This window comes from Pseudophryne corroboree, chromosome 1 (genome assembly GCF_028390025.1).
Source record: "Pseudophryne corroboree isolate aPseCor3 chromosome 1, aPseCor3.hap2, whole genome shotgun sequence".
Taxonomy (NCBI): Eukaryota; Metazoa; Chordata; class Amphibia; order Anura; family Myobatrachidae; genus Pseudophryne; species Pseudophryne corroboree.
The window spans coordinates 498,203,420-498,230,067 of NC_086444.1; the positions used below are offsets into that span (position 1 = coordinate 498,203,420).

Below are 26,648 nucleotides of genomic sequence, written 5' to 3' on the forward strand. Positions count from 1 at the left end.
CTATACAGTATGTACTGAAGAACTCTGTGTTTTGTTTAGTGACAGTTAGGAACATCTTATGTTTAGTTAGTGCCGGACAGGCAAGGTATTTTTATTTTGGGGTTTGTTTTATTTTCTGTTTCAATAAAACTGGCCGGGGTCAGTTGTACCAGAAACTGGACTTGTGTTGTTCCTCAGCTGCTGCGGGCTGCCATATTCCCCAGGAAAAGGCACCTTGCACCCCTACAGTGTTACAACTTGGTGGAGAAAACGGTGGTTTATGCAGATACAGCCCAGTGTGAAGTTACTGAGACTCACCCCTGAGGGTTTGATATATGTCCTGGGTGAAAGCAGCTGCAAAGCCGCCTGAAAAATCTGTTGACATGGAGGATCTGCTTAAAGCCTTGCTGCAAGCTACAGCGGCTCAGCAGGAGGCCAACCGACAGCAGCAGGTGGCAATGGAGGAAAATTGGAGACTACAGCAGGTGGCAATGGAGCAAAATAAGAGACAACAGCAGGCAGTTGTTGATGAACTTTACAGGCAACAGCGTCAGGATAGAGAGGCCTTAACAGAAGTGGTGCAGAGACTTGCAGCTCGGGTTGGAGATGTGGCCGTCAGTGCTCCAACCAGCTCTAGTTCTATACGAGCCAGTCACTTCCTGCAGAAAATGACAGAGGCTGATGATGTGGAGGCCTATCTGACCACGTTTGAAAGGACTGCCGAGCGTGAGAACTGGCCGAAAGCACAGTGGGCCAGTCTGCTGGCACCTTTCCTGTCAGGTGAGCCCCAAAAAGCTTACTTTGATTTAAGCCCTGCTGAGGCTCGGGACTATGATAAACTAAAGACTGAGATCCTGACCCGCCTGGGAGTCACGCTGTCAGTACGAGCACAACGGGTGCACCGTTGGCTGTACGCCATGGAGAAGCCTCCGCGCTCCCAGATGCACGACCTTATTCAGCTAACAAAAAAATGGCTGCAGCCAGAGACATTAACTGGTCCCCAGATGGTGGAAAGAGTCGTCATGGACCGCTACTTGAGATCTTTGCCCATGGTCCTGCGCAAGTGGGTGAGCCATGGAAACCCGGGTACTGCTGACCAATTAGTGGACATGGTAGAGAGGTATTTGGCAGCAGAGGAACTACTGATGACCACCCAGCAACCCATAGGTCCTCGACAGCGCCCTTCAGTAAAGACTGGTAAGACTGTTCCGTGGGAAAACGTTGCTGGGCGGTTAAGAGAACGCAAGGCTGGAGAGACTGTAAACACTGGCCCTGGAAACAGGCCAATGGGGCTAGAACGGTCTATGCTGCCCAAATGGGTTGATAATCGTGTGGTTAAATGTTTTAGGTGTGGTATGCCAGGTCATGTTATTGCCAATTGCCCAGTCACGCAAGAACCCATGCAATGTGATGCTGCCTTTGAATGTCGCAGAATGTCTTTCTTTGCTAGGTTAGCCTGTACTGTGGTACCTTCACCTGAGCTGGAAAAACAAATGTGTGATGTGTTCTTAGAAGGTAACCGGGTAGAGGCCTTGCTAGATTCAGGAAGTTTAGTTACCCTCGTGAAAGCTGGGTTAGTGAACCCCTTAAAGGTCCAGCAAATACCTATTGGGGTAACTTGCATACACGGGGATACCCAATATTATGCCACTGCTGAGGTGAATATAGAAACTTGTTGTGGGTCAGCAAGGGTTAAAGTGGGACTGGTCCCTACCTTGGTGCATGAGGCCATAATAGGGAGGGATTTTCCTCATTTTTGGAAACTGTGGGAATCACGGTTATCAACAGATGTGAGAAGTAAAAAACCAGTTGATAATACCGGTGATTTTATGGATGTACGTGGGTCTTCGGAACTTTCTGTCCCTTTGCCTTTTGCTAGTTTGGCTGGGGAAGTGACAGATGGGGAGTCCAGTGAGGACCCTCTTGCCGGGAACAGAGACATAGTAGTTAGAACTGAAAGCGTGCCTGACCTGGAGGTAAAGAAGGATCTGTTTGCGTCTGAACAGTTAAAGGATCCTACCTTAATAAAGGCTAGAGAGAATGTTAAGATTGTTAATGGGGAATCTGTGGTACCAGGTGACAGGGTTACGTATCCCCACATGGCCATCTGTAATGAGCTCTTGTACCACATTGTCAAAAGGGGTGAGGATGTGGTGGAACAGCTGGTAGTTCCCCAGCCTTATCGGAGAACGGTACTAGATTTAGCTCATAGTCACGTTACCGCAGGACATTTAGGGGCAGAAAAAACCACTGAAAGAGTTTTACAAAGGTTCTTTTGGCCAGGGGTTTATAAAGAAGTGTCTGAATATTGTTCTTCCTGTCCTGAATGCCAGTATCATGCCCCTAGACCCCATTTCAGGAGCCCACTAGTTCCCATGCCTATTATAGAGGTCCCGTTTGACAGAATAGCCATGGATCTCGTGGGGCCCTTGTTAAAGTCTGCTCGGGGCCATCAGTATATCCTGGTAATTATGGACTATGCCACTCGATATCCTGAGGCTGTCCCTTTACGCACTATCACAACCAAGGCGATAGCTAGGGAGCTGGTGCAGGTATTTAGTAGAGTGGGAATACCAAAAGAAATTTTGACTGACCAAGGTACTCCATTTATGTCAAGGATCATGAAAGAATTGTGCAAGTTATTTAAGGTCACTCACCTCAGGACGTCCATCTACCATCCCCAAACTGACGGGTTGGTGGAAAGGTTTAATAAAACATTAAAAAGTATGTTAAAAAAGGTTGTTGAGAGAGATGGGAAAAACTGGGATTGTTTGTTGCCCTACTTGTTAATGGCCATCAGAGAAGTCCCTCAGTCCTCTACGGGGTTTTCTCCATTTGATTTGTTGTATGGTAGACACCCCAGAGGGCTGTTGGATATTGCCAAAGAGACGTGGGAAGGACAGCCCACTCCTTATAGAAGCGTTATTGAGCATGTAACACAAATGCAGGATAGGATTGCAGCCGTGGTACCTGTTGTCAGAGAGCACATGGAACAGGCCCAAAGTGCTCAACAGAGGGTCTATAACCGGAGTGCCAAGATACGGGAATTTGCTCCTGGAGATAGAGTTCTTGTTTTGGTACCCACTGTGGAAAGCAAATTCCTAGCTAAATGGCAGGGTCCATTTGAGATTAGGGAAAAAGTGAATGAGGTTAATTACAAAGTATACCAGCCGGGAAAGAGAAAACCCGAACAGATCTACCATGTTAACTTAATCAAACCCTGGAAAGATAGGTTGTCTCTGTCAGCGGAGCCTTGCCCTTCGGTGTCTTCACCCCGGTTGCTTCCCGCAGTGAAGGTGTCAGAGACATTATCAGCTGATCAGAACAATCAGGTTAAAGAATTTCTCATCCAAAATAGGGAGGTATTTTCAGAGCTGCCTGGCCGAACGACCATAATAAAACATGACATTGTCACAGAACCAGGGGTCAGGGTTCATTTAAAGCCATATAGGATTCCTGAAGCTCAGCGAGAAGCTATTTCTAAGGAAGTTAAAACCATGTTAGAACTTGGAGTCATAGAGGAGTCTAACAGTGAGTGGTCCAGTCCCATAGTGCTCATCCCGAAGCCCGACGGTAGCATACGCTTCTGTAATGACTTTCGTAAGTTAAATGAGGTGTCCAAGTTTGACGCATACCCCATGCCCCGTGTGGATGAGCTTGTAGAAAGGCTGGGAACAGCCAGGTTTCTCACCACATTGGACCTGACCAAAGGTTACTGGCAAATACCTTTATCTGATAGCGCCAAAGAAAAAACAGCCTTTTCGGTTCCGGAGGGGCTGTACCAGTATAAGATGTTACCCTTTGGGTTGCATGGGGCTCCAGCAACCTTTCAACGGGCGATGGATAAAATTTTGAGGCCCCATAGAAAATATGCAGCTGCCTATTTGGATGATGTGGTAATTCACAGTACAGACTGGGGGTCCCATTTGGTTAAAGTACAAGCAGTACTGGACTCAATCAGAGAGGCAGGGTTAACTGCTAACCCAAAGAAGTGCTGCCTCGCAATGGAGGAGGTCAAATACTTGGGCTTCACCATAGGCAGAGGTCTGATTAGGCCCCAATTGAATAAAGTTGATGCTATTCAAAACTGGCCTCGTCCAGTGAATAAAAAACAGGTAAGGGCTTTTTTGGGAATTACTGGGTACTATAGACGGTTTATTCCTAATTTTGCGACCACAGCGGTGCCGTTGTCAGACCTTACCAAAGGGAAGCAGTCAAATGTGGTGAAATGGAACCCTGATGCAGAAAAGGCGTTCCAAGCATTAAAAGTGGCTTTGTGTTCACAACCGGTGTTGATAACACCAGATTTTTCAAAAGAATTTGTGGTACAGACAGATGCCTCAGAGGTAGGGATAGGTGCTGTGCTGTCCCAAACCAGAGATGGGGACGAACACCCTATCATTTATTTGAGTAGGAAACTCAATGAGCATGAAAAAAGGTATGCCATTGTGGAAAAGGAGGCTTTGGCCATTAAGTGGGCACTAGATACCTTGAGATATTACCTCTTGGGTAGACAATTCAGACTAGTGACAGACCATGCCCCTTTAAAATGGATGTATGTAAATAGAGGCAAGAATGCTTGTGTAACTAGATGGTTTCTAGCGTTGCAGGACTTTAAGTTTACTGTCGAACATAGACCGGGAACACAATTGGCCAACGCAGATGCATTGTCTCGCATCTTCTGTTTGGGGGCTACAAGTGTTCCGGCCCCTAGGTCGAAACAGGGGAGGGGGATATGTGACAAGAACACTGGGATAGTGTTTGAGGGCAGGTATATTTGTCCCAGGTTCTTGTCTTACATGTTTTAGAAAATGTTAACTTCTAGGAAAAATGCTTTTTGTTTTGTCTGAACCTTTTCAGTTTGCTGTAAAAGCTGGGAAAAGGCTCTGAGAGAGAGATAAGGCGAGTTCTAGACATTGGGCCCAGTTCGGGTCTTTGGCCTCACAGAGGGCTAATCAGGGTTTCAGCTGTGTAAGAGTGATATAGTGCTTCTAACCTGATTAGTATGGGCAGACTGCCTGGGAAGGCTGCAGGATCTGTGTGTGAGAGACACGCTTTCTGATGCAAGTAAGCTATACAGTATGTACTGAAGAACTCTGTGTTTTGTTTAGTGACAGTTAGGAACATCTTATGTTTAGTTAGTGCCGGACAGGCAAGGTATTTTTATTTTGGGGTTTGTTTTATTTTCTGTTTCAATAAAACTGGCCGGGGTCAGTTGTACCAGAAACTGGACTTGTGTTGTTCCTCAGCTGCTGCGGGCTGCCATATTCCCCAGGAAAAGGCACCTTGCACCCCTACAGTGTTACAATATATATATATACAGTGCCCAGCTGCATATATATATATATATATATATATATATATACTAGGTGCTTCATCGCGCCCTACGGGCGCTCTTCACACCGTCGCAAGGGGCTACGCCCCCTTAACCCTTGCATGCCTTTCTGGGGTTTAATATTTGAATTATATGGAGTATTACCTGCATTCCTTTGTTAGTGGTTAAATATTGCACAATGAAAGGGCGTGCGATGGTGAAGGAGGCGCAGCCCCTTGCGACGGCGTGAACAGCACCTGCAGGGCACGATGTACAGAATGTAGCGGGTGCGGGGGGGACTGCGGATGGTGTCTGTAGATGCTGCGGGTGGAGGGGAGGCAGAAGTGGGGGTGGGGCCTGGATGGGGAAGGTTCAGGAGGTGCTGCGTGTGGGGGAGGGGCAGAGGAGTGGGGGATGCAGATGGGGGAGGGGTCTGGAGGCACTGCAGGTGGGGGAGGGGCAGGGGTGCCACGGGTGGGAGAGGGGCAGGTGTGGGGATGTTGTGGATGGGTGAAGGGTTCCGGAGGTGCTGTGGGATGGGAAGGGACGGGAGTGCCGGGGGTTGGGTAGGGGACAGCAGGCACCATGGGTAGGGGCAGGTACGGGTGTTGCGGCGGATGGGAAAGGAGGTCCGGAGGTGCTGCAGGTGGTGGAGGGGCAGAGGAGTGGGGGATGCAGATGGGGGAGGGGTCCAGAGGCACTGCAGGTGGGGGAGGGGCAGGGGTGCCACGGGTGGGAGAGGGGCAGGTGTGGGGATGTTGTGGATGGGTGAAGGGTTCCGGAGGTGCTGTGGGATGGGAAGGGACGGGAGTGCCGGGGGTTGGGTAGGGGACAGCAGGCACCATGGGTAGGGGCAGGTACGGGTGTTGCGGCGGATGGGAAAGGAGGTCCGGAGGTGCTGCAGGTGGTGGAGGGGCAGGTGCGGGGGTGCCATTGGTGGGGGAGGGGTGGGTGTGGGGGGGACCGCTGATGGAGGAGGGTGTCTGCAGATGCTGCGGATGGAGGGGGGCAGGTGTGGGGGGAGACATATAAGGGGGGTGAATGGTGGAAGGGGCCTGGAGGTGCTGTGGGTGGTGAAGGGGTGGAGGAGTGGGAGCCACGGGTGGTGTAGGGGGTCTGGAGGCACAGCATGTGGGGGAGGGGTGAAGTGCCGCTTGTGGTGGAGGGGAAGGTGCGGAGGTGTGGTGCATTGGGGAGAGGTCTGGAGGCGCTGCGGGTACTGTACATGCCATAAAAGGTAGTTGGAGGGTATGCAGTAACAGGGCCAGGACAGGGGTGACAGGGTCAGGACAGGGGTGACGGTGCCAGGACAGGGGTGACAGGGCCAGGACAGGGGTGACAGGGCTAGGACAGAAATGATAGGGACAGGATAGGGGTGACAGGGCCAGGGTAGGGGCGGCAGGACCAGGACAGGGGTGACGGGGCCAGTATAGGGTTGACAGGGCAAGCACAGGGGTGACAGGGCCAGGATAGGGGTAACAGGGCTAGCATAAGGGTGACAGGGCCAGGATAAGGGTGAAACGGCCAGGATAAGGGTGGCAGGGCAAGGCCAGGGGTGACAGAGACATGACAGAACACAGGGCACGGGAGAGATTGGTATTAGGGACAAAACAGTGGTGACAGACAGATGTGTCTTACCGGAGTCACTGCTGCTGGCTGCTGCTGTTCCACTCCAACCTGTTGGGATCTTCTGCTGCTGGAGACTTGGCATGGCTGACTCTCTCAGGCTGGAGTCCTGCTTTCTCTGCCCGTCCGCATCCCTCCCCCCCCTCCTCAGTCACACACCGCAGACCTCGCGCAGCTGCCGGGCACTGTGGTAAGGTGAGACTGGAAATGACTGGTTAGCCCCCTGGAGATGCTGCGGCTGGAGGGAGGAGGGGGTCATAGCATGCACGTGGCGCAGACCTCACGGCTTCCGGGCACTGTGGTAAGGGGAGACTGGGAGTGACTGGTTAGCTCCCAGGAGACGCTGCGGCTGGAGGGAGGAGTGGGTCAGAGCCTGCAAGCAGCTCGGATTTCTGCAGCGCTACCCGCCAGCTAAAGTGTGTGAATGAGCTGGGCGCACTCCACTGCGGGTGGCAGCGCTGCAGCTAGCGGTGGGGTTGCCGGGGCTGGAGATAACAGAGGCAGTATGGAACCTGCACAGCGGCAGGTGCCCCACAAAACTGCAGCTAAGAAGCGTGGAGTGTGCCAGAAAGTGACGCTCCTCTGCACCAGAGAGACCCTGCTGAGTATGCCGATGTGGGGGGTCAAGCACACAGTGAGCCGGTGCCCGTCTATCTGTATGACATACCCCTCACACAACCCCATACCTCCCAAATGTCCAGATTTTCGCGGGACAGTCCCATTTTTTGGGGTCTGTCCCGCTGTCCCACCCGCGGGTCGCAGTGTCCGGCGGTGGGGGGGGGGGGGGGGCATTTGGAAAGCTCCTGTACTCGCTGTTCTGCTTAGCAGAGCAGCGGTGAATAGTGGAGACAGAGGGAGAGGGGGCATCAGGGGGTACGGATTAATGGGGGGGTTCCAGCAGCAGAGCCGGATTAAGGGGGGGGGCAGGGGATACGTACCGTTGGCCCCACAGTTTTAGGGGGCCCCCCGGCTGGAGTAGCTCTGTCCCAGCTCAGAAGCCCCCCCCCCCCGTCCTGCCAGCAACAGCGGCAGCATTGTGCTACAGTCAGCACACGCTGCTGCATATTGGCAGGTCTGTGGTGTTGCAGGGAGGCAGCAGTCTCCCTGCTTTCTTCTCCCTGTGCGGGTGTGTAAGGGAGAGCGACCACCCCCTCTGGATTTAGCCCTAGCTGAGGGGCCAAAATCCCATAAAAAAAATATATATCGGAATTTGCATAAGAGGGCGTGGCCGCGCGGTCCGCAATTAGGCCACGCCCCCAACCCCCAGCAGGCACAGCAATGAGATAGGGCTCCCCTGTCTCAAGTGCCCTGGGCCCCCCAGACTCATAATCAGCCCCTGGGAGCATGCCAGCAGCTCACAGAGCGCTGGGCATGCTCCCTCACTGACGAAAACGGGGACCCTCCCGTGAAGCCACGCCCCCTTTTCGCCGAGTGTGTTTCCTTCCTTCTGCCTGGAGAAAGCTCCTGCAGAAAGCTGGGAGGTCTGCACCCCTGCCTGTGCCATGCCCAATGCCCATGCTATCTGCTTCTGCTCCTAGTCTCCTGTAGATTTGGCCAGATCTCTGTGACTCATTTGACTAACTCCGCCCACTGTTGTGACTCCGCCCAGCATTAGCAAATGAATCACAAGGTCACAGAATAGGGCTATATAGGAGATATATATATATATTTTTTTTTTGCCAAAGAGGTTTTCATGCTGCCCAGGGCGCCCCCCCCTGCAGTGACTGCCGTGTGTGAGGTGTATGGGAGCAATGGTGCACAGCTTTACTGCTGTGCGTTACCTCAGTGAAGATCAAGACGTCTTCTGCCACCTCTGAAGTCTTCTTTTCTTCTCATACTCACCCGGCTTCTATCTTCCGGCTCTGCGAGGAGGACGGCGGCGCAGCTCTGGGACGGACGGCGAGGGTGAGACCTGCGTACCAATCCCTCTGGAGCTAATGGTGTCCAGTAGCCTAAGAAACAGAGCCTTGAAACTCACAGAAGTAGGTCTGTTTCTCTCTACTCAGTCCCTCGATGCAGGGAGTCTGTTGCCAGCAGGCTCCCTGAAAATAAAAAACCTAACAAATATACTTTCTGACAGGAAGCTCAGAAGAGCTCCCTGTAATACACCCAGTCTCCTCTGGGCACAGTATCAAACTGAGGTCTGGAGGAGGGGCATAGAGGGAGGAGCCAGTGCACACCCATACCTAAAGTCTTTCTTAAAGTGCCCATGTCTCCTGCGGAGCCCGTCTATCCCCATGGTCATTACGGAGTCCCCAGCATCCTCTAGGATGTTAGAGAAAACGGCCCTACTATTGAATAGGGCAAATCCCCATTTGCCCTAAAAATAGCGAAAAGTCCAGTTTTTCTGCCGAGGTGAAAAAAACTGACCTAATTGAATAGCCCCCATATTCTCTTTCTTCACTTTCCCATCCTCCTGAGCCCTGGCCAACATCGCTATGTGGTCATATCATACAGGCCACCAAGAACCTTAGCAATCTGGTGGACCATTATGCATTAGGTAGCACCTATCCTTGTGTATCAATGCCTATTTCCCTATAGATTGTAAACTTGCGTGCAGGGCCTTCCTACCTCTATGTCTGTCTGTTATTACCCAGTTTTGTGTTATCACTGTTGTTTCCAATTGTAAAGCGCAATGGAATTTGCTGCGCTATATAAGAAGCTGCTAACAATAATAATAATAATAATAATAATAATACTACAGTATTTGCTACAGTACTTATTTCACCATTATACTTTACTTCATATAGTAAAATAGTTCTTTCCCCAATGAAAATCCATGCTCTGAAGACCAGAAATCTAGAATATATGATTATGTGCTCTTGTTACCTCCTCTAGATTTCAGTTTTGCAGCACATAGAAATTGCACTGGATGTCACATCAAAATCCTGTTTAACTATGCCATAATGGTGGAGATGAACTAACCACACATGTGACTTAAGACTGGACACGGAAGAGAAGCATTTCACTGATATGCCAGTGACCATTAGTGACAGGGCAGATGGGACATTCTATTTCAGAGAACTGACAATTTACATTTAATGTTGCACTCTACATTTGAAAAAAAAATAGCTTGAGGTTGAAGGTGTTGACATTTCTTGTGAAGAATAACATAATTATAATTATACTTCTCACATCTCTATTATTCCCATTTGGAATGACAACGCAGACAGTGCCCAGGGGGATCCCATAATATCCTTGCACTATGAGGAGCACAGCTGGAATAATTTTACGCTACAAATTCATGTATCCATCCTCACTATCAACACTACAGTCTTGTAGAGATCTGTAATGAGCAATCATGTGTGTAATTGAAAGCAGACTCCCCTGCATATTCTTGATGTAATTGGCTGTGGCAGTCGCTCTTTATTTTAATCTGATGTGGATGGGGAAATGAAAGGTTTCATTAGATGGAGAAATTGACATTAATTACCACATTCAGTATATTAAAGAATAACACTTGCTGTAGCGGTCATGTCCCAAATGCTGGGCCTTATTATTCTGTAACACAGCCTCAGCGGCTTCCACACACATCTCTTAAACCACGTGAATCGCTTATTTCTGTTCATACTTATTTATTTATATGCACAGGGAATATTGATAGGACTGGTTTTGTTGGTATATTGTCCCTAGAGATATAAAACAATAACGTGTGTCCCAGAACCATATCTTCCTTAACTCAGAATAATAAAGTCTATCAGTGAATAATATCTACATTCTAGAAGAACAGTTCTATGACTTATACATAATGCCCTTTCAAAATGAACATATATCTAGCTTCCAATAACGTACATGTAAATAAAAAATATTGATATTTCTTATTTATTGCTACAGAACAAACAGGAGCTGATGCTTAGCTGGATGAATTTTCTAAAAATAGAGGACCAGATTGTGTTCACAGAATAACACACAATTATGAGTTCACTGATAAAGAGGATCACTGGGATCCATTGGTAGAATGTTGTCCTACCTGGACTACACCAATATTTACCAGCTAATACAGGCTGGCTATCCCACACGGGTGTAGTATGGTATGCCGGCGCCGGTATGCTGGTCGCCGGGAGCCCGACCGCCGGCATACCGACAGTGTGGCGAGCGCAAATGAGCCCCTGGCGGGCACGGTGGCGCGCTACCCACGCTATTTTATTCTCCCTCCAGGGGGGTCGTGGACCCCCACGAGGGAGAATAAGTGTCGGTATGCCGGCTGTCGGGATCCCGGTGCCGGTATACTGTGCGCCGGGATCCCGACAGCCGGCATACTGAAGACCACCCATCCCACACTGCTGCTGATCATTCTTGTATGTGTTGTCATCAGTGCCATTTGTCAAGGAAAACACATAGGAAAGCTTACTCTGGACAGTCAAAGAATCAGAAAATCTATATGGAGTCTGGAGGTGATCTAATCCCAGTTCTGGAAATTATGTCCCTGGCGATTTCACTACTGTTGTGGTTGTTTGGCAAGCTAAACCTACAAGTCCCAGCAGCCCCTGCTGCCTTGGACGACATTGTGAGTGATCTGCCACAGCTAAGCAGTACTTGTAAGGAGACCTGGTGCTCTCTTGGGGACTGCAGACCTACTGTGAGAACTCTGAAGCTTATAGACTATATTTACATAGATGTGTAGTTATAGACTGCCATGTATATATATACTGTATATTGTTTTTGTACCTCTGTATCCACTTTGTACAGTACTTTGTGGTTGTCTACATTCACATTTACGCTACACTAACAGCAGGGGCCCTACATGAGATGAGTGGGCCAGTGTGCAGAGAGGCCCCTCACTGTGCAGCACCCCGCCTTACCCCCCCTCCCCCCATGAATGTGCCAGCTGTAAATTCAAATTTATGGGCCATCCCCCTTTACTATACATGCTCCAACTGTGCAGCCATCTTTCTCGCAATCATGGTCCATATGACAGCTACAATCAGCTACTTCTTTTTCATGTGGGAAGGGCGCTATAGAAGTAAGACAAGGTGTCCAACCTATGCAGGGGGACCTGGGCGCTTCTTTGCAGAGACACTCAGTCTGTGCCTGAGTAAGGGAACATGAGGATTTCACAGTGCAGCTGCATCATCAGAAAGAGCATGTTATTCGTCCCTCACCTTCTGTATACTTTATTTTGGCTAGAGCTACTTTTGTAGCATCTTATTAGCCAGCCGTTTTATAGATTCTAATTCTGTCATGCTGTACATTAATAAATTCTGTGACCTTTAATCCAAACAGTTGTTGCCTGTGTCATTATTTCATTTAAAGTTGGTATGTTTTCTTATTTTCTTATTACAGTCAATTGCAATAAAGTAATGGATGCCTTATAAGCCCCTCTCCTAATTCACTAATAGCCCATCTGATCAATAAAGAAATGTCCACTGTTAGATAAAGTCTCGCCCACCTCTGTGTTACCTCTGCTGCTTTTGTGGTTTGTAAATTCACACATCAAATTCATTTTCTGTGACTAAGATCAAGAACCACTAATATTATTACATGTCAAAATAGCTTACCGTTTGCAGGCTTTGTAACCATTGGCCTTGGGTGGCGCCAAATAATATTCAGAGTCACACGATAGGACACAACGACCTTCTTCAAATAACATTTCTTTTGCACAGTTTAAACAGTTGTCTATTCCTGGCCCTAAATCCATAAAATAAAACCATCAGGTGTAACTCCAAATATTGGCCCTCATTCCGAGTTGTTCGCTCGGTAAAAATCTTCGCATCGCGGCGATTTTCCGCTTAATGCGCATGCGCAATGTCCGCACTGTGACTGCGCCAAGTAAATTTGCTATGCAGATAGGATTTTTACTCACGGCTTTTTCATCGTTCTGGCGATCGTAGTGTGATTGACAGGAAATGGGTGTTACTGGGCGGAAACAGGCCGTTTTATGGGCGTGTGGGAAAAAACGCTACCGTTTCCGGAAAAAACGCAGGAGTGGCTGGAGAAACGGGGGAGTGTCTGGCCGAACGCTGGGTGTGTTTGTGACGTCAAACCAGGAACGACAAGCACTGAACTGATCGCAGATGCTGAGTAAGTCTGAAGCTACTCAGAAACTGCTACGAGGTGTGTAATCGCAATATTGCGAATACATCGTTCGCAATTTTAATATGCTAAGATTCACTCCCAGTAGGCGGCGGCATAGCATGAGCAAATCTGCTAAAATCCGCTTGCGAGCGAACAACTCGGAATGAGGGCCATTGTACTTTATTTTACCACACTATATGAAACAGATTTTTGATGAATGTATTGTTTTCCAGGAAGGAAATACATCTGCTTCAGATTATTCTATTCTTGAGCTATATTTTTGCGATTATTTGGTTTGAACAAGGGTACTTTCTTTACAATCAGATATGCAATTTGCACTGTAAGCAATGGATCTCTAGTCAACTAAATATTATAACTTTGTGTAGGAAACTGTTAAAAAAGTTTTTAATCTTTGCCTTCATGGAGTCCATATCCTAGGAACACTTTTCAGTAGTACATAGTTCATACAAAAAAAAATAAAAAACTCATACAAAACTCAATGTATCACTACATAAAAAAATATATATACTTCAGATCCTTTATCAAAAGAAGCAACTTTCCATGGCTCCACAGATACCCAACATATACTATATACCAATTTTCAGCAATTTAAGTGATAAAACGGTTTACTATATGCAGTTACTGGGATCCGGTCAGCATGCCAGCAGTCAGAATACCAACGGTGGAATTGCAACACTGGTCTGAATGCCGATGCTGGGAACCCGCCATGGATCAACATACCTGTACTGTCGACATTGTGACTGTCAACATCCACACAGTTGACATAATGACCATACACTGTTGACATTCTGAATGTTGACATAATGACTACATACCAGCTGAGAAGCATGCCACATTTTTTAACAGCATCCATCTCATACATTTCAAGTACCTCATTAATAGTTTAGGCAGCCAGTAAAGAAATGTATCTATACAGGTCTTTTCACCTACAGTCAAATAACATATGGTGGAGAAAATTAGAATCGAAAAGAGGACAGTTACTGTTGTGGCAATGTACAAAAATGATAAGTGATTAATTGAATGTTCCCTCTATGAAGATGCGGATTAATATAGGACACTTTACCGGAGCAAGTGGCACATGACCTGTGACAGGGCTCACATTCTTTCTTCCCCGGACTGTAATGTTTCCCATCTTCACAATTGATGGCACACCGAGATCCCTGCAAACTAAAGAAAGAAAGTCTCTACAGGACGGAATGCCAGGAAGATAACACTCTTATGGCTTCTTAGGTGTATGTTCTCTTTGTACCCATTGTGGTTGTTTTTTTCTTATTTGCACATTGTATATAATCAAGCATAATGCAGGATAAACACCATCTTTTATTTGCACAATACCTATTTCCACTCTTCCATTTGTATGTATGTATGTATGTATGTATGTATGTATGCATATGTATATGTATTATGAGCACGTTACTATGGGTCTTCTGTTCTCTGCGTTTGGCTGTGTAGCCAGTTCTACAAAAGGACTTGATTTTCGCACCACCTTTGAGTAACAAACTCTAATGAGATGTACAACATTAAGGGCAGTATTCAAATTATATATCACGTCCAATCTCCTTTCTAAAGTGATCCCCATCATTGCACATATTGCGCCCATAGTAATTAGGTTTAGCTGTGTAAAGGGTTGGGCACCATCGCTACCCTGGAGGTTGCAAGCTGAAATTATTATACCACGCCCGTCAGCAGAAACAGAATGGGTGTGAAAGGGGGTGAAAATAATTGAATACCGCCCTTAATATATTCAGTAGCTGTGAACCAGTATATTGAAGTGAAATTTTAGTAGCTCTATATTTTTTAAAATAACTTTCATATCTCTTTTACAGAGCTGCTTCACTGGCTGGCCTTCTCAAATGCAACCTCAGAGTCCTCATACAGCAATACATATTTGCATCGGGGCTATCCATTTGGAAGGAGACCCATTCAATACTGCAGGTGTCAGATGCAGTCCCTGCTAAACAAAGCAAATGGTGTTGTCCCAGGGAAAGGCCCTGCCAAAGGACTATTTTATAAAAAAGAAGACATTTTGGAAAAACAGTGCTATCATGCTGAGACTGAAAAAGCAGTAGTAACAGTGTCTGAGGCTAGTGATTAATCACTGTAATTTTGCCCCAACAATATGTTACTCCTACTTTCAACATCAAACACTGGGCCTCATGTAAGGCCCATACACACTAGAAGATGTTTTCCAGTGATGTGAGCAATAATGACGGCTTTGAACGATCTATCACTCAAATCGTCTAGTGTGTACACAGCGAATGATCAACGATGCGCACACCTGCGCGTTCGTTCGAAGCGGCTCGTCAATCATCCATGCACGCAGTTTAATCCCCTCAATCCCAGCAGAGCAGAGCAGATCTTTCGTCATTCAGATTGTTTGTAAAATTGCTCATTGTGTACACTCAATCTCTTTGTCAGGGAGTTCAACGGAAATCAGTCATCTTCCACATCTTTCAAGTCTTCTAGTGTGTATGGGCCTTTATAGTTGGGCATATGCCAATTTGTTTTGCACACAGTAAGATACATATTTTGGTACTGCCCATTTCCAACAAATATGCGCCTGTAAGTAGATTTTATAGTTATTACATATTTGTAGCCATTGCATCTGGAGAGGCAGAAGAGGCGTACAGGAGTGGGCAACCAGTAAGTTGAGTACAGTAAGGGAGTGTTCAAGTAAGTGTGACATCATAAGACATGTATATGTCCCAGGAGGAAGATTGGGTCAGTGATGACCAACATCATCGCTATCTAGCTGCCTGGCTACTTGTCTACTAACTTCTCCAGATTTCAGCATCAAAGCTATAATGTACCAAGTCGCGACAGTAAAAGATGCAGGGAACATCCATGTTTGTCAATAAGTTTTAGCAATGTGAGCATGTTTTGTGATGAACTAATCATCACTTTCCTTCTAGATCATTTGGAGAACAGAGATGGATGTAAAAATTGCAAAATCCCATAAAGGAATTTAGTAGCACGTCAGTAGTAACTCAGAGAGAAGTCAAATATACAATCTAAGGTTGGCAACAGTAATGCAGGTAACATAAGCAACACAAACAGCAGAGACACACCGGGAATGAAGAGTTTGGCTGGTTATCCTCACAGTATAAATAACAGACAGCAGAGGCCAGGGTCCTGGAGAGGCAGAGATGTGGGGCATCCCACCAAGGATAGTCAAGAAGAGAAAATAAAATGTCTATTCAAGTGCCCTCATGCACAAGAGAAGCCCAGTACAAGTGCTGAAGCACAATTACTTCTAAACTGCGTCTGCTTATTCCACTGTGTCTGATATTAAATACGTTTAGATTTATACTCAGGCATTTACATCGCAATTTACAGAGCTGTCAAGTGAAGGATGATTTTATTACCATTTCTATCAGGCAAGACTTTTAATTACCTCTTTACCTGCATTAGCTGACTGCACATATGGTGTACTGAGCAAAAGGCACTAGATAACTCTTTGTTTGCAATAAAGTTAATCTCGTCTTTGGCCCTCATTCCGAGTTGTTCGCTCGCAAGCTGCTTTTAGCAGCTTTGCACACGCTAAGCCGCCGCCTACTGGGAGTGAATCTTAGCTCATCAAAATTGCGAACGAAAGATTCGCAATATTGCGAAAAGACTTCTCTGTGCAGTTTCTGAGTAGCTCGAGACTTACTCTGCCAGTGCGATCAGTTCAGTGCTTGTCGTTCCTGGTTTGACGTCACAAACACACCCAGCGTTCGCCCAGACACTCCTCCGTTTCTCCAGCCACTCCTGCGTTTTTCCCAGAAACGGTAGCGTTTTCTCCAACACTCCCATAAAACGGCCAGTTTCCGCCCAGAAACACCCACTTCCTGTCAATCACACTCCGACACCAGAACGAAGAAAAACCCTCGTAATGCCGTGAGTAAAATACCTAACTGCATAGCAAATTTACTTGGTGCAGTCGCACTGCGGACATTGCGCATGCGCATTAGCGACTAATCGCTCCGTTGCGAGAAAAAAATAACGAGCGAACAACTCGGAATGACCCCCTTTATGTTTTCATTAAATAATCTTTGCTGCAGGTATCCTTGTGGTAAAATATAATTAAATACAGGCTTCTGCTTCCCTTTAGATATAAGTCTATGGGGCAGATATACTAAGCTTTGGATAGTGATAAAGCGGAGAGAGGTAAACTACCAACCTCAGCTCCTTTCATTTTTCTAAAACAGTCTGTAACATGACAGGAACTGATTGGCTGGTATTTTATCTCTCTCCAATTTATCTCTCTCCACTTTATCACTCTCCAATTTATCACTCTCCAATTTATCACTCTCCAAGACTTAGTATATATGCCCCTTTGTGAGTTATTTGCAATGATTTGCCAATCATTGCCAGGATGTAATGCAAACGTCAATTAGGAAAACAAAGGAGCATTCTTCACAAACAAGCACCACAAAATCCTGTTGTTACGTGGAACTAGTGAAGTATAGAAAACATGGCATTCAGGAAAAAAGTGAAGTGTATAAAACATGGCATTCAGGAAAAATCTGTATTCCTTTCACACTTGGTATCTGCTAACTTGAAGAATAATGAATAAAATGGCAAAGCCTAATATTTAAAGATTTATTAGAAGTTAATGTTTTATTGACAGAATCTATAAGCCATTTAATGTAGCAGCATGAGCCAGAAGATCTTATGAGCCAACTGAGGTTGGGGAACAAGCAGCACATCACATTATTATTTAATCAGTACCCAGAGCCTCTTTAAGCATTTATGTTACTTATATAGTGTAAATGTCTCACCTCCTGCCTGACTGGGCTCTTTCATTCACTGCAAAGTTTTACAAAGAAGAATCAAACCCACCTAGGACCTCAAACACTATTCTCTGTTAACGTGCCTTTGATGTGTGGCTGAATGGCTAGCTACTGTAATTCATTGATTTCATACCTCAGGCCATGTCTGCATTCTGTACAGTTGTCAGCAGAAGAGCACGTCTTGCAGTTCTCGTGACATTTTCGACAAAGGTTCTTATCTGCAATGAAAATTTGTTCAACTCTGAATACTGTTTTTTTATTTATTTAAATGCCCATTTTATCTATCAATGTGGACAGGTCAAAAAGTGCTAGTAAATTATCTATAACATTGTGTAGCCTTTTCTATATATTTCTGAATAAAACATTTGTAACCTATAACATGAAAATAATACTAACATCATCAACAGAAATGTCAGGTGACAAGCAGTTACCTAGAAAACAATGATTCTTAACCAACAGTTCCAGACTAATTATTCCCAAGTGCCCCTGCAGTTGGCTGCAGATACATTAAATAAGTCTGTACAAAAATAAGAATTTACTTACCGATAATTCTATTTCTCATAGTCCGTAGTGGATGCTGGGGACTCCGAAAGGACCATGGGGAATAGCGGCTCCGCAGGAGACTGGGCACAAAAGTAAAAGCTTTAGGACTACCTGGTGTGCACTGGCTCCTCCCCCTATGACCCTCCTCCAAGCCTCAGTTAGGATACTGTGCCCGGACGAGCGTACACAATAAGGAAGGATTTTGAATCCCGGGTAAGACTCATACCAGCCACACCAATCACACCGTACAACTTGTGATCTGAACCCAGTTAACAGCATGATAACAGAGGAGCCTCTGAAAGATGGCTCACAACAATAATAACCCGATTTTTGTAACAATAACTATGTACAAGTATTGCAGACAATCCGCACTTGGGATGGGCGCCCAGCATCCACTACGGACTATGAGAAATAGAATTATCGGTAAGTAAATTCTTATTTTCTCTAACGTCCTAAGTGGATGCTGGGGACTCCGAAAGGACCATGGGGATTATACCAAAGCTCCCAAACGGGCGGGAGAGTGCGGATGACTCTGCAGCACCGAATGAGAGAACTCCAGGTCCTCCTCAGCCAGGGTATCAAATTTGTAGAATTTAGCAAACGTGTTTGCCCCTGACCAAGTAGCTGCTCGGCAAAGTTGTAAAGCCGAGACCCCTCGGGCAGCCGCCCAAGATGAGCCCACCTTCCTTGTGGAATGGGCTTTTACAGATTTTGGCTGTGGCAAGCCTGCCACAGAATGTGCAAGCTGAATTGTACTACAAATCCAACGAGCAATAGTCTGCTTAGAAGCAGGAGCACCCAGCTTGTTGGGTGCATACAGGATAAACAGCGAGTCAGATTTTCTGACTCCAGCCGTCCTGGAAACATATATTTTCAGGGCCCTGACTACGTCCAGTAACTTGGAATCCTCCAAGTCCATAGTAGCCGCAGGTACCACAATAGGCTGGTTTAAGTGAAACGCTGAAACCACCTTAGGGAGAAATTGAGGACGAGTCCTCAATTCTGCCCTGTCCGTATGAAAAATTAGGTAAGGGCTTTTATGGGATAAAGCCGCCAATTCTGAGACACGCCTGGCTGAAGCCAGGGCTAACAGCATTACCACTTTCCATGTGAGATATTTTAAGTCCACAGTGGTGAGTGGTTCAAACCAATGTGATTTTAGGAACCCCAAAACTACATTGAGATCCCAAGGTGCCACTGGAGGCACAAAAGGAGGCTGTATATGCAGTACCCCCTTGACAAACGTCTGAACTTCAGGAACTGAAGCTAGTTCTTTCTGGAAGAATATCGACAGGGCCGAAATTTGAACCTTAATGGATCCTAATTTTAGGCCCATAGAAAGTCCTGTTTGCAGGAAATGCAGGAAACGACCCAGTTGAAATTCCTCTGTAGGGGCCTTCCTGGCCTCACACCACGCAACATATTTACGCCAAATACGGTGATAATGTTGCACAGTTACATCCTTCCTAGCTTTGATCAGGGTAGGGATGACTTCATCCGGAATGCCTTTTTCCTTCAGGATCCGGCGTTCAACCGCCATGCCGTCAAACGCAGCCGCAGTAAGTCTTGGAACAGACAGGGTCCCTGCTGGAGCAGGTCCTTTCTTAGAGGTAGAGGCCACGGGTCCTCCGTGAGCATCTCTTTCTTACTCCTCTCCTTCTTATGATTCTCAGTACCTTGGGTATGAGAGGCAGAGGGGGGAACACATACACTGACTGGTACACCCACGGTGTTACCAGAGCCTCCACAGCTATTGCCTGAGGGTCCCTTGACCTGGCGCAATATCTGTCCAGTTTTTTGTTGAGGCGGGACGCCATCATGTCCACCTTTGGTTTTTCCCAACGGTTCACAATCATGTGGAAGACTTCTGGGTGAAGTCCCCACTCCCCCGGGTGGAGGTCGTGTCTGCTGAGGAAGTCTGCTTCCCAGTTGTCCACTCCCGGAATGAACACTGCTGACAGTGCTATCACATGATTTTCCGCCCAGCGAAGAATCCTTGCAACTTCCGTCATTGCCCTCCTGCTTCTTGTGCCGCCCTGTTTGTTTACGTGGGCGACTGCCGTGATGTTGTCCGACTGGATCAACACCGGCTGACCCTGAAGCAGAGGCCTTGCCTGACTTAGGGCATTGTAAATGGCCCTTAGTTCCAGGATATTTATGTGAAGTGACGTTTCCATGCTTGACCACAAGCCCTGGAAATTTTTTCCCTGTGTGACTGCTCCCCAGCCTCTCAGGCTGGCATCCGTGGTCACCAGGACCCAGTCCTGAATGCCGAATCTGCGGCCCTCTAGAAGATGAGCACTCTGCAACCACCACAGGAGAGACACCCTTGTCCTTGGAGACAGGGTTATCCGCTGATGCATTTGAAGATGCGATCCGGACCATTTGTCCAGCAGATCCCACTGAAAAGTTCTTGCGTGGAATCTGCCGAATGGAATCGCTTCGTAAGAAGCCACCATTTTTCCCAGGACCCTTGTGCATTGATGCACTGACACTTGGCCTGGTTTTAGGAGGTTCCTGACTAGGTCGGATAACTCCCTGGCTTTCTCCTCCGGGAGAAACACCTTTTTCTGGACTGTGTCCAGAATCATCCCTAGGAACAGCAGAGGTGTCGTCGGAATCAGCTGCGATTTTGGAATATTTAGAATCCACCCGTGCTGTTGTAGTACTACTTGAGATAGTGCTACTCCGACCTCTAACTGTTCTCTGGACCTTGCCCTTATCAGGAGATCGTCCAAGTAAGGGATAATTAAGACGCCTTTTCTTCGAAGAAGAATCATCATTTCGGCCATTACCTTGGTAAAGACCCGGGGTGCCGTTGACAATCCAAACGGCAGCGTCTGAAACTGATAGTGACAGTTCTGTACCACAAACCTGAGGTACCCTTGGTGAGAAGGGCAAATTGGGACATGGAGGTAAGCATCCTTGATGTCCAGAGACACCATATAGTCCCCTTCTTCCAGGTTCGCTATCACTGCTCTGAGTGACTCCATCTTGAATTTGAACCTTTGTATGTAAGTGTTCAAGGATTTCAGATTTAAAATAGGTCTCACCGAGCCGTCCGGCTTCGGCACCACAAACAGCGTGGAATAATACCCCTTTCCCTGTTGTAGGAGGGGTACCTTGAGTATCACCTGCTGGGAATACAGCTTGTGAATGGCTTCCAATACCGCCTCCCTGTCGGAGGGAGACGTTGGTAAGGCAGACTTCAGGAACCGGCGAGGGGGAGACGTCTCGAATTCCAATTTGTACCCCTGAGATACTACCTGCAGGATCCAGGGGTCCACTTGCGAGTGAGCCCACTGCGCGCTGAAATTCTTGAGACGGGCCCCCACCGTGCCTGAGTCCGCTTGTAAGGCCCCAGCGTCATGCTGAGGACTTGGCAGAAGCGGGGGAGGGCTTCTGTTCCTGGGAAGAGGCTGCCTGCTGCAGTCTTTTTCCCCTTCCTCTGCCCCGGGGCAGATATGAGTGGCCTTTTGCCCGCTTGCCCTTATGGGGACGAAAGGACTGAGCCTGAAAAGACGGTGTCTTTTTCTGCTGAGAGGCGACCTGGGGTAAAAAGGTGGATTTCCCAGCCGTTGCCGTGGCCACCAGGTCCGATAGACCGACCCCAAATAACTCCTCCCCTTTATACGGCAATACTTCCATATGCCGTTTGGAATCCGCATCACCTGACCACTGTCGCGTCCATAACCCTCTTCTGGCAGAAATGGACAGCGCACTTACTCTTGATGCCAGAGTGCAAATATCCCTCTGTGCATCTCGCATATATAGAAATGCATCCTTTAAATGCTCTATAGTCAATAATATATTGTCCCTGTCCAGGGTATCAATATTTTCAGTCAGGGAATCCGACCAAGCCACCCCAGCACTGCACATCCAGGCTGAGGCGATTGCTGGTCGCAGTATAATACCAGTATGTGTGTATATACTTTTTAGGATATTTTCCAGCTTCCTATCAGCTGGTTCCTTGAGGGCGGCCGTATCAGGAGACGGTAACGCCACTTGTTTTGATAAGCGTGTGAGCGCCTTATCTACCCTAGGGGGTGTTTCCCAACGCGCCCTAACCTCTGGCGGGAAAGGGTATAATGCCAATAATTTTTTAGAAATTAGCAGTTTTTTATCGGGGGAAACCCACGCTTCATCACACACCTCATTTAATTCATCTGATTCAGGAAAAACTACAGGTAGTTTTTTCACACCCTACATAATACCCTTTTTTGTGGTACTCGTAGTATCAGAAATGTTCAAAACCTCCTTCATTGCCGTGATCATGTAACGTGTGGCCCTACTGGAAAATACGTTTGTTTCCTCACCGTCGACACTGGAGTCAGTGTCCGTGTCTGGGTCTGTGTCGACCATCTGAGGTAACGGGCGCTTTAGAGCCCCTGACGGTGTTTGAGACGCCTGTACAGGTAATAACTGATTTGCCGGCTGTCTCATGTCGTCAACAGTCTTTTGTAAAGTGCTGACACTATCACGTAATTCCTTCCATAAGACCATCCAGTCAGGTGTCGACTCCCTAGGGGGTGACATCACTATTACAGGCAATTGCTCCGCCTCCATACCATTTTCCTCCTCATACATGTCGACACAACGTACCGACACACAGCACACACACAGGGAATGCTCTGATAGAGGACAGGACCCCACTAGCCCTTTGGGGAGACAGAGGGAGAGTTTGCCAGCACACACCAGAGCGCTATATATATAAAGGGATAACCTTATATAAGTGTTTTTCCCTTATATAGCTGCTGTATAGATTTATCTGCCAATTTAGTGCCCCCCCTCTCTTGTTTTACCCTGTTTCTGTAGTGCAGGACTGCAGGGGAGAGTCAGGAAGCTTCCCTCCAACGGAGCTGTGAGGGAAAATGGCGCCAGTGTGCTGAGGAGATAGTCTCCGCCCCCTTCTCGGCGGCCTTTCTCCCGCTTTTTTAAGGAAAAATTGGCAGGGGTTAAATGCATCCATATAGCCCAGGAGCTATATGTGATGTATTTTTTGCCATCTAAGGTGTTTTTATTGCGTCTCAGGGCGCCCCCCCCAGCGCCCTGCACCCTCAGTGACCGGAGTGTGAAGTGTGCTGAGAGCAATGGCGCACAGCTGCGGTGCTGTGCGCTACCTTATTGAAGACAGGACGTCTTCTGCCGCCGATTTTCCGGACCTCTTCAGTCTTCTGGCTCTGGGACCCATCCATGGCTGGGCCTGTGATCGTCCCTCTGGAGCTAATGTCCAGTAGCCTAAGAAGCCCAATCCACTCTGCACGCAGGTGAGTTCGCTTCTTCTCCCCTTAGTCCCTCGGTGCAGTGAACCTGTTGCCAGCAGGATTCACTGAAAATAAAAAACCTAAAACTAAACTTTTTCTTAGAAACTCAGGAGAGTCCTAGAATGCACCCTTCTCGGCCGGGCACAAAAATCTAACTGAGGCTTGGAGGAGGGTCATAGGGGGAGGAGCCAGTGCACACCAGGTAGTCCTAAAGCTTTTACTTTTGTGCCCAGTCTCCTGCGGAGCCGCTATTCCCCATGGTCCTATCGGAGTCCCCAGCATCCACTTAGGACGTTAGAGAAATAACCAATATTACCAATTAGTACCAATTAGTATACACATTTTATTTCATAGACTGTGCTAAATAAATGACACCTAGAAGCTGATTGGTTTTGATGAGCATCATCTCCACTTTACTTCTCGAAGGTTTGATACATCTCATATTGAATAACTTATAATGGAGTATAAATGGACACAACCCTTTAAAATAAAAATCTTTCCCTTCCCCCCACAACTCACCTGAGAGGGATCACTGCAAAACTAGCCCGATATGCTAATATTTTAACTGGCCGGTGACATTTCCCCCCTAAATTCTGTTGTTCTAATTTTTAAATAAGTTGCAAAAATTCCATGTACTACTGGTGACAAGTCTGATGTAACACAAGCAAAAGATATGGGTGCTACGCTAAAATCCTGCTGAATAAGAGGTGATAGTAGATAATTCCAAATGCTCATACAAAGATACAGATACAAATGGGTCTTAAATGCTAATAAATAAATTCATTGTATAAAAGATATAGAGATCCTCTAAAGGGCAAGCTTATAAATTGTGTCCATATTGATGTGATTCTGATGTAAGTACAGGTTGAGTATCCCATATCCAAATATTCTGAAATACGGAATATTCCGAAATACGGACTTTTTTGAGTGAGAGTGAGATAGTGAAACCTTTGTTTTTTGATGACTCAATGTACACAAACTTTGTTTAATACACAAAGTTATTAAAAATATTGTATTAAATGTCCTTCAGGCTGTGTGTATAAGGTGTATAGGAAACATAAATGAATTTGTGTGAATGTAGACACACTTTGTTTAATGCACAAAGTTATAAAAAATATTGGCTAAAATTACCTTCAGGCTGTGTGTATAAGGTGTATATGAAACATAAATGCATTCTGTGCTTAGATTTAGGTCCCATCACCATGATATCTCATTATGGTATGCAATTATTCCAAAATACGGAAAAATCCCATATCCAAAATACCTCTGGTCCCAAGCATTTTGGATAAGGGATACTCTGTATAATAATCATAAATAGTATATTTAGCTTGAAATAGATGAATATATAATGTGGACAACCCAAGTAGTCCTCCAATAGAAATAGATGGACACAGTGGCGTCACTAATGTTGGTGTCATGCCGTGCAAATTATAAAGGGGTGTTACCTCTCAGAAAGGGGTGTGGCCTCATGGCACTTCCCCGTTTTCATCACTCCCTGAGATGCTGTGCTCCCCCCCCCCAGATACTCTCTCCACACCTAGTGTCACCTGGTCTACACCATTCTAGTGACGCAACTGGATAGACCGTATTGAAATATGACCTTACTTACTGCTCGTTCAATTAAAACCAGATAACCACATAAAGAGCTTGATTCTCAGGTGGGAATAAAGTAAAAAACAGCAAGTAAAAACAGTGCAAGTAACTACACCTGGCCAAACCACATTGCAATATATTATTTTTTTGCATGCATGGTAAATACTGGCTGCTTCTACATGTCACCCAGAAATGATGGACAGCTTTATTCTTACACTACAATTTACCGTAGATTTGAGTTTGGACGCAGCCCTTCCAAATCTAATGCTCTCTGCATATGTTACATCTGCCCCACCTGCAGTACAACATGGTTTTGCCAAGATGCTCAGTTATTTGCTCTTTTTTGCTTTATGCGTATCTCAGGCCCATAGTGTACTTGTTACATCCATGAGGGTGATGTGAGCTGAGGACAAATAATAATACAAAGCTGGTGGTTTCTGCGGGATAAGCAAGGAGCTTTGATCATCATTGGGACAAGGAAGGAGAATGAAGTGGCATTTTGGGAAGATAGAGGGACATCAAGGTTGTTTTAGGGCTAGCTTTTTTATTCTTGAAAAGAATGGTAATGTGTATAGCTCTTGGAGTTTGCATGACTGCACATGCAGCCTTTGCAGTATATCATCTTGCTGAATGATCACTTCTTTAACCCCAACTCAGAACATCTGCTTGAAATAGTCCACTACTATTCTTATGATAACAGTGCAGTACATTTTTTATTTTTCTCTGCTTGCTATTAAACACATTTTGCCCATTTTTTTTTCAAACACATGTCTCTATAATGTGAAAAGATTTTGTAGACAATAGTGAAGAGATAACTGCTATCTGCAAGCACATAGAACACGCAAGAGTAAAATCCAAACTGAGCTCAACGTAATATAAAATAGTACCACAGTAATCCGCAGTGCAACAGTTACAACGCTTTAAATGCAGAACAACATTCGAAAACAGATTGATGACCAACTTTTCAATGTCAGTCTTGCTGAAGCAAGTAGGGAGCAGGTAAATCAACAAGGAAGATCCTCTGATGAATTGCATTCTGTTACATGGATAGTCATGATTGAACATGTTTGCACCCAATATTGCACCATATTTCAAAGTAAAAGAACCCATTTGGTGATTGTACTTGTGAAAGAGTGAGATATATATATATAGGCTGGTGCTTCGCCACCACATTAAATATTAGTGGTAACAAAAGTAATTTACTCAGGGGTGAGTTAGCATAAAATGTATAGGCCTGTAGATATTTACCTACTACACTTGTTATGGGATATTCTAATGGAACTTTATAACAAAATGTTTAGTTGAGAAACTTAAATTGGCATTAATTTAATTGACATATTTTTGCAATTAAATGTGTGTACTTTGGAGCAATCAGCTAGTACTGAGCAATATAGTTGCATCCTTTGCACAATGCCAAAATTAGCACATTTGTACTTACTTACTCCTCATCAGCGGCAGATTGGGACGCCAGACCAGATTTCGTTTGGCTGGTCCGGACGTCCCTCAGTGGCCGCCGTC

The 26,648-nt window shown here is 46.2% G+C and overlaps 1 protein-coding gene across 7 annotated transcripts in view; it reads right to left on the minus strand.

Annotated features, from left to right (window-relative positions):
* Window positions 1–26,648, minus strand: part of LOC134895591 (proprotein convertase subtilisin/kexin type 5-like) — a 568,642-nt gene that overhangs the window by 10,418 nt on the left and 531,576 nt on the right. For all 7 annotated transcript variants that reach the window (XM_063913851.1, XM_063913850.1, XM_063913849.1 and 4 more), the window contains 3 exons: window positions 17,864–17,948; window positions 14,019–14,122; window positions 12,418–12,547 (listed from right to left, as the gene is read on the minus strand). In XM_063913851.1, coding sequence (XP_063769921.1) covers window positions 12,418–12,547; window positions 14,019–14,122; window positions 17,864–17,948 — 319 coding nt within the window. The remainder of the gene's footprint in view (window positions 1–12,417; window positions 12,548–14,018; window positions 14,123–17,863; window positions 17,949–26,648) is intronic.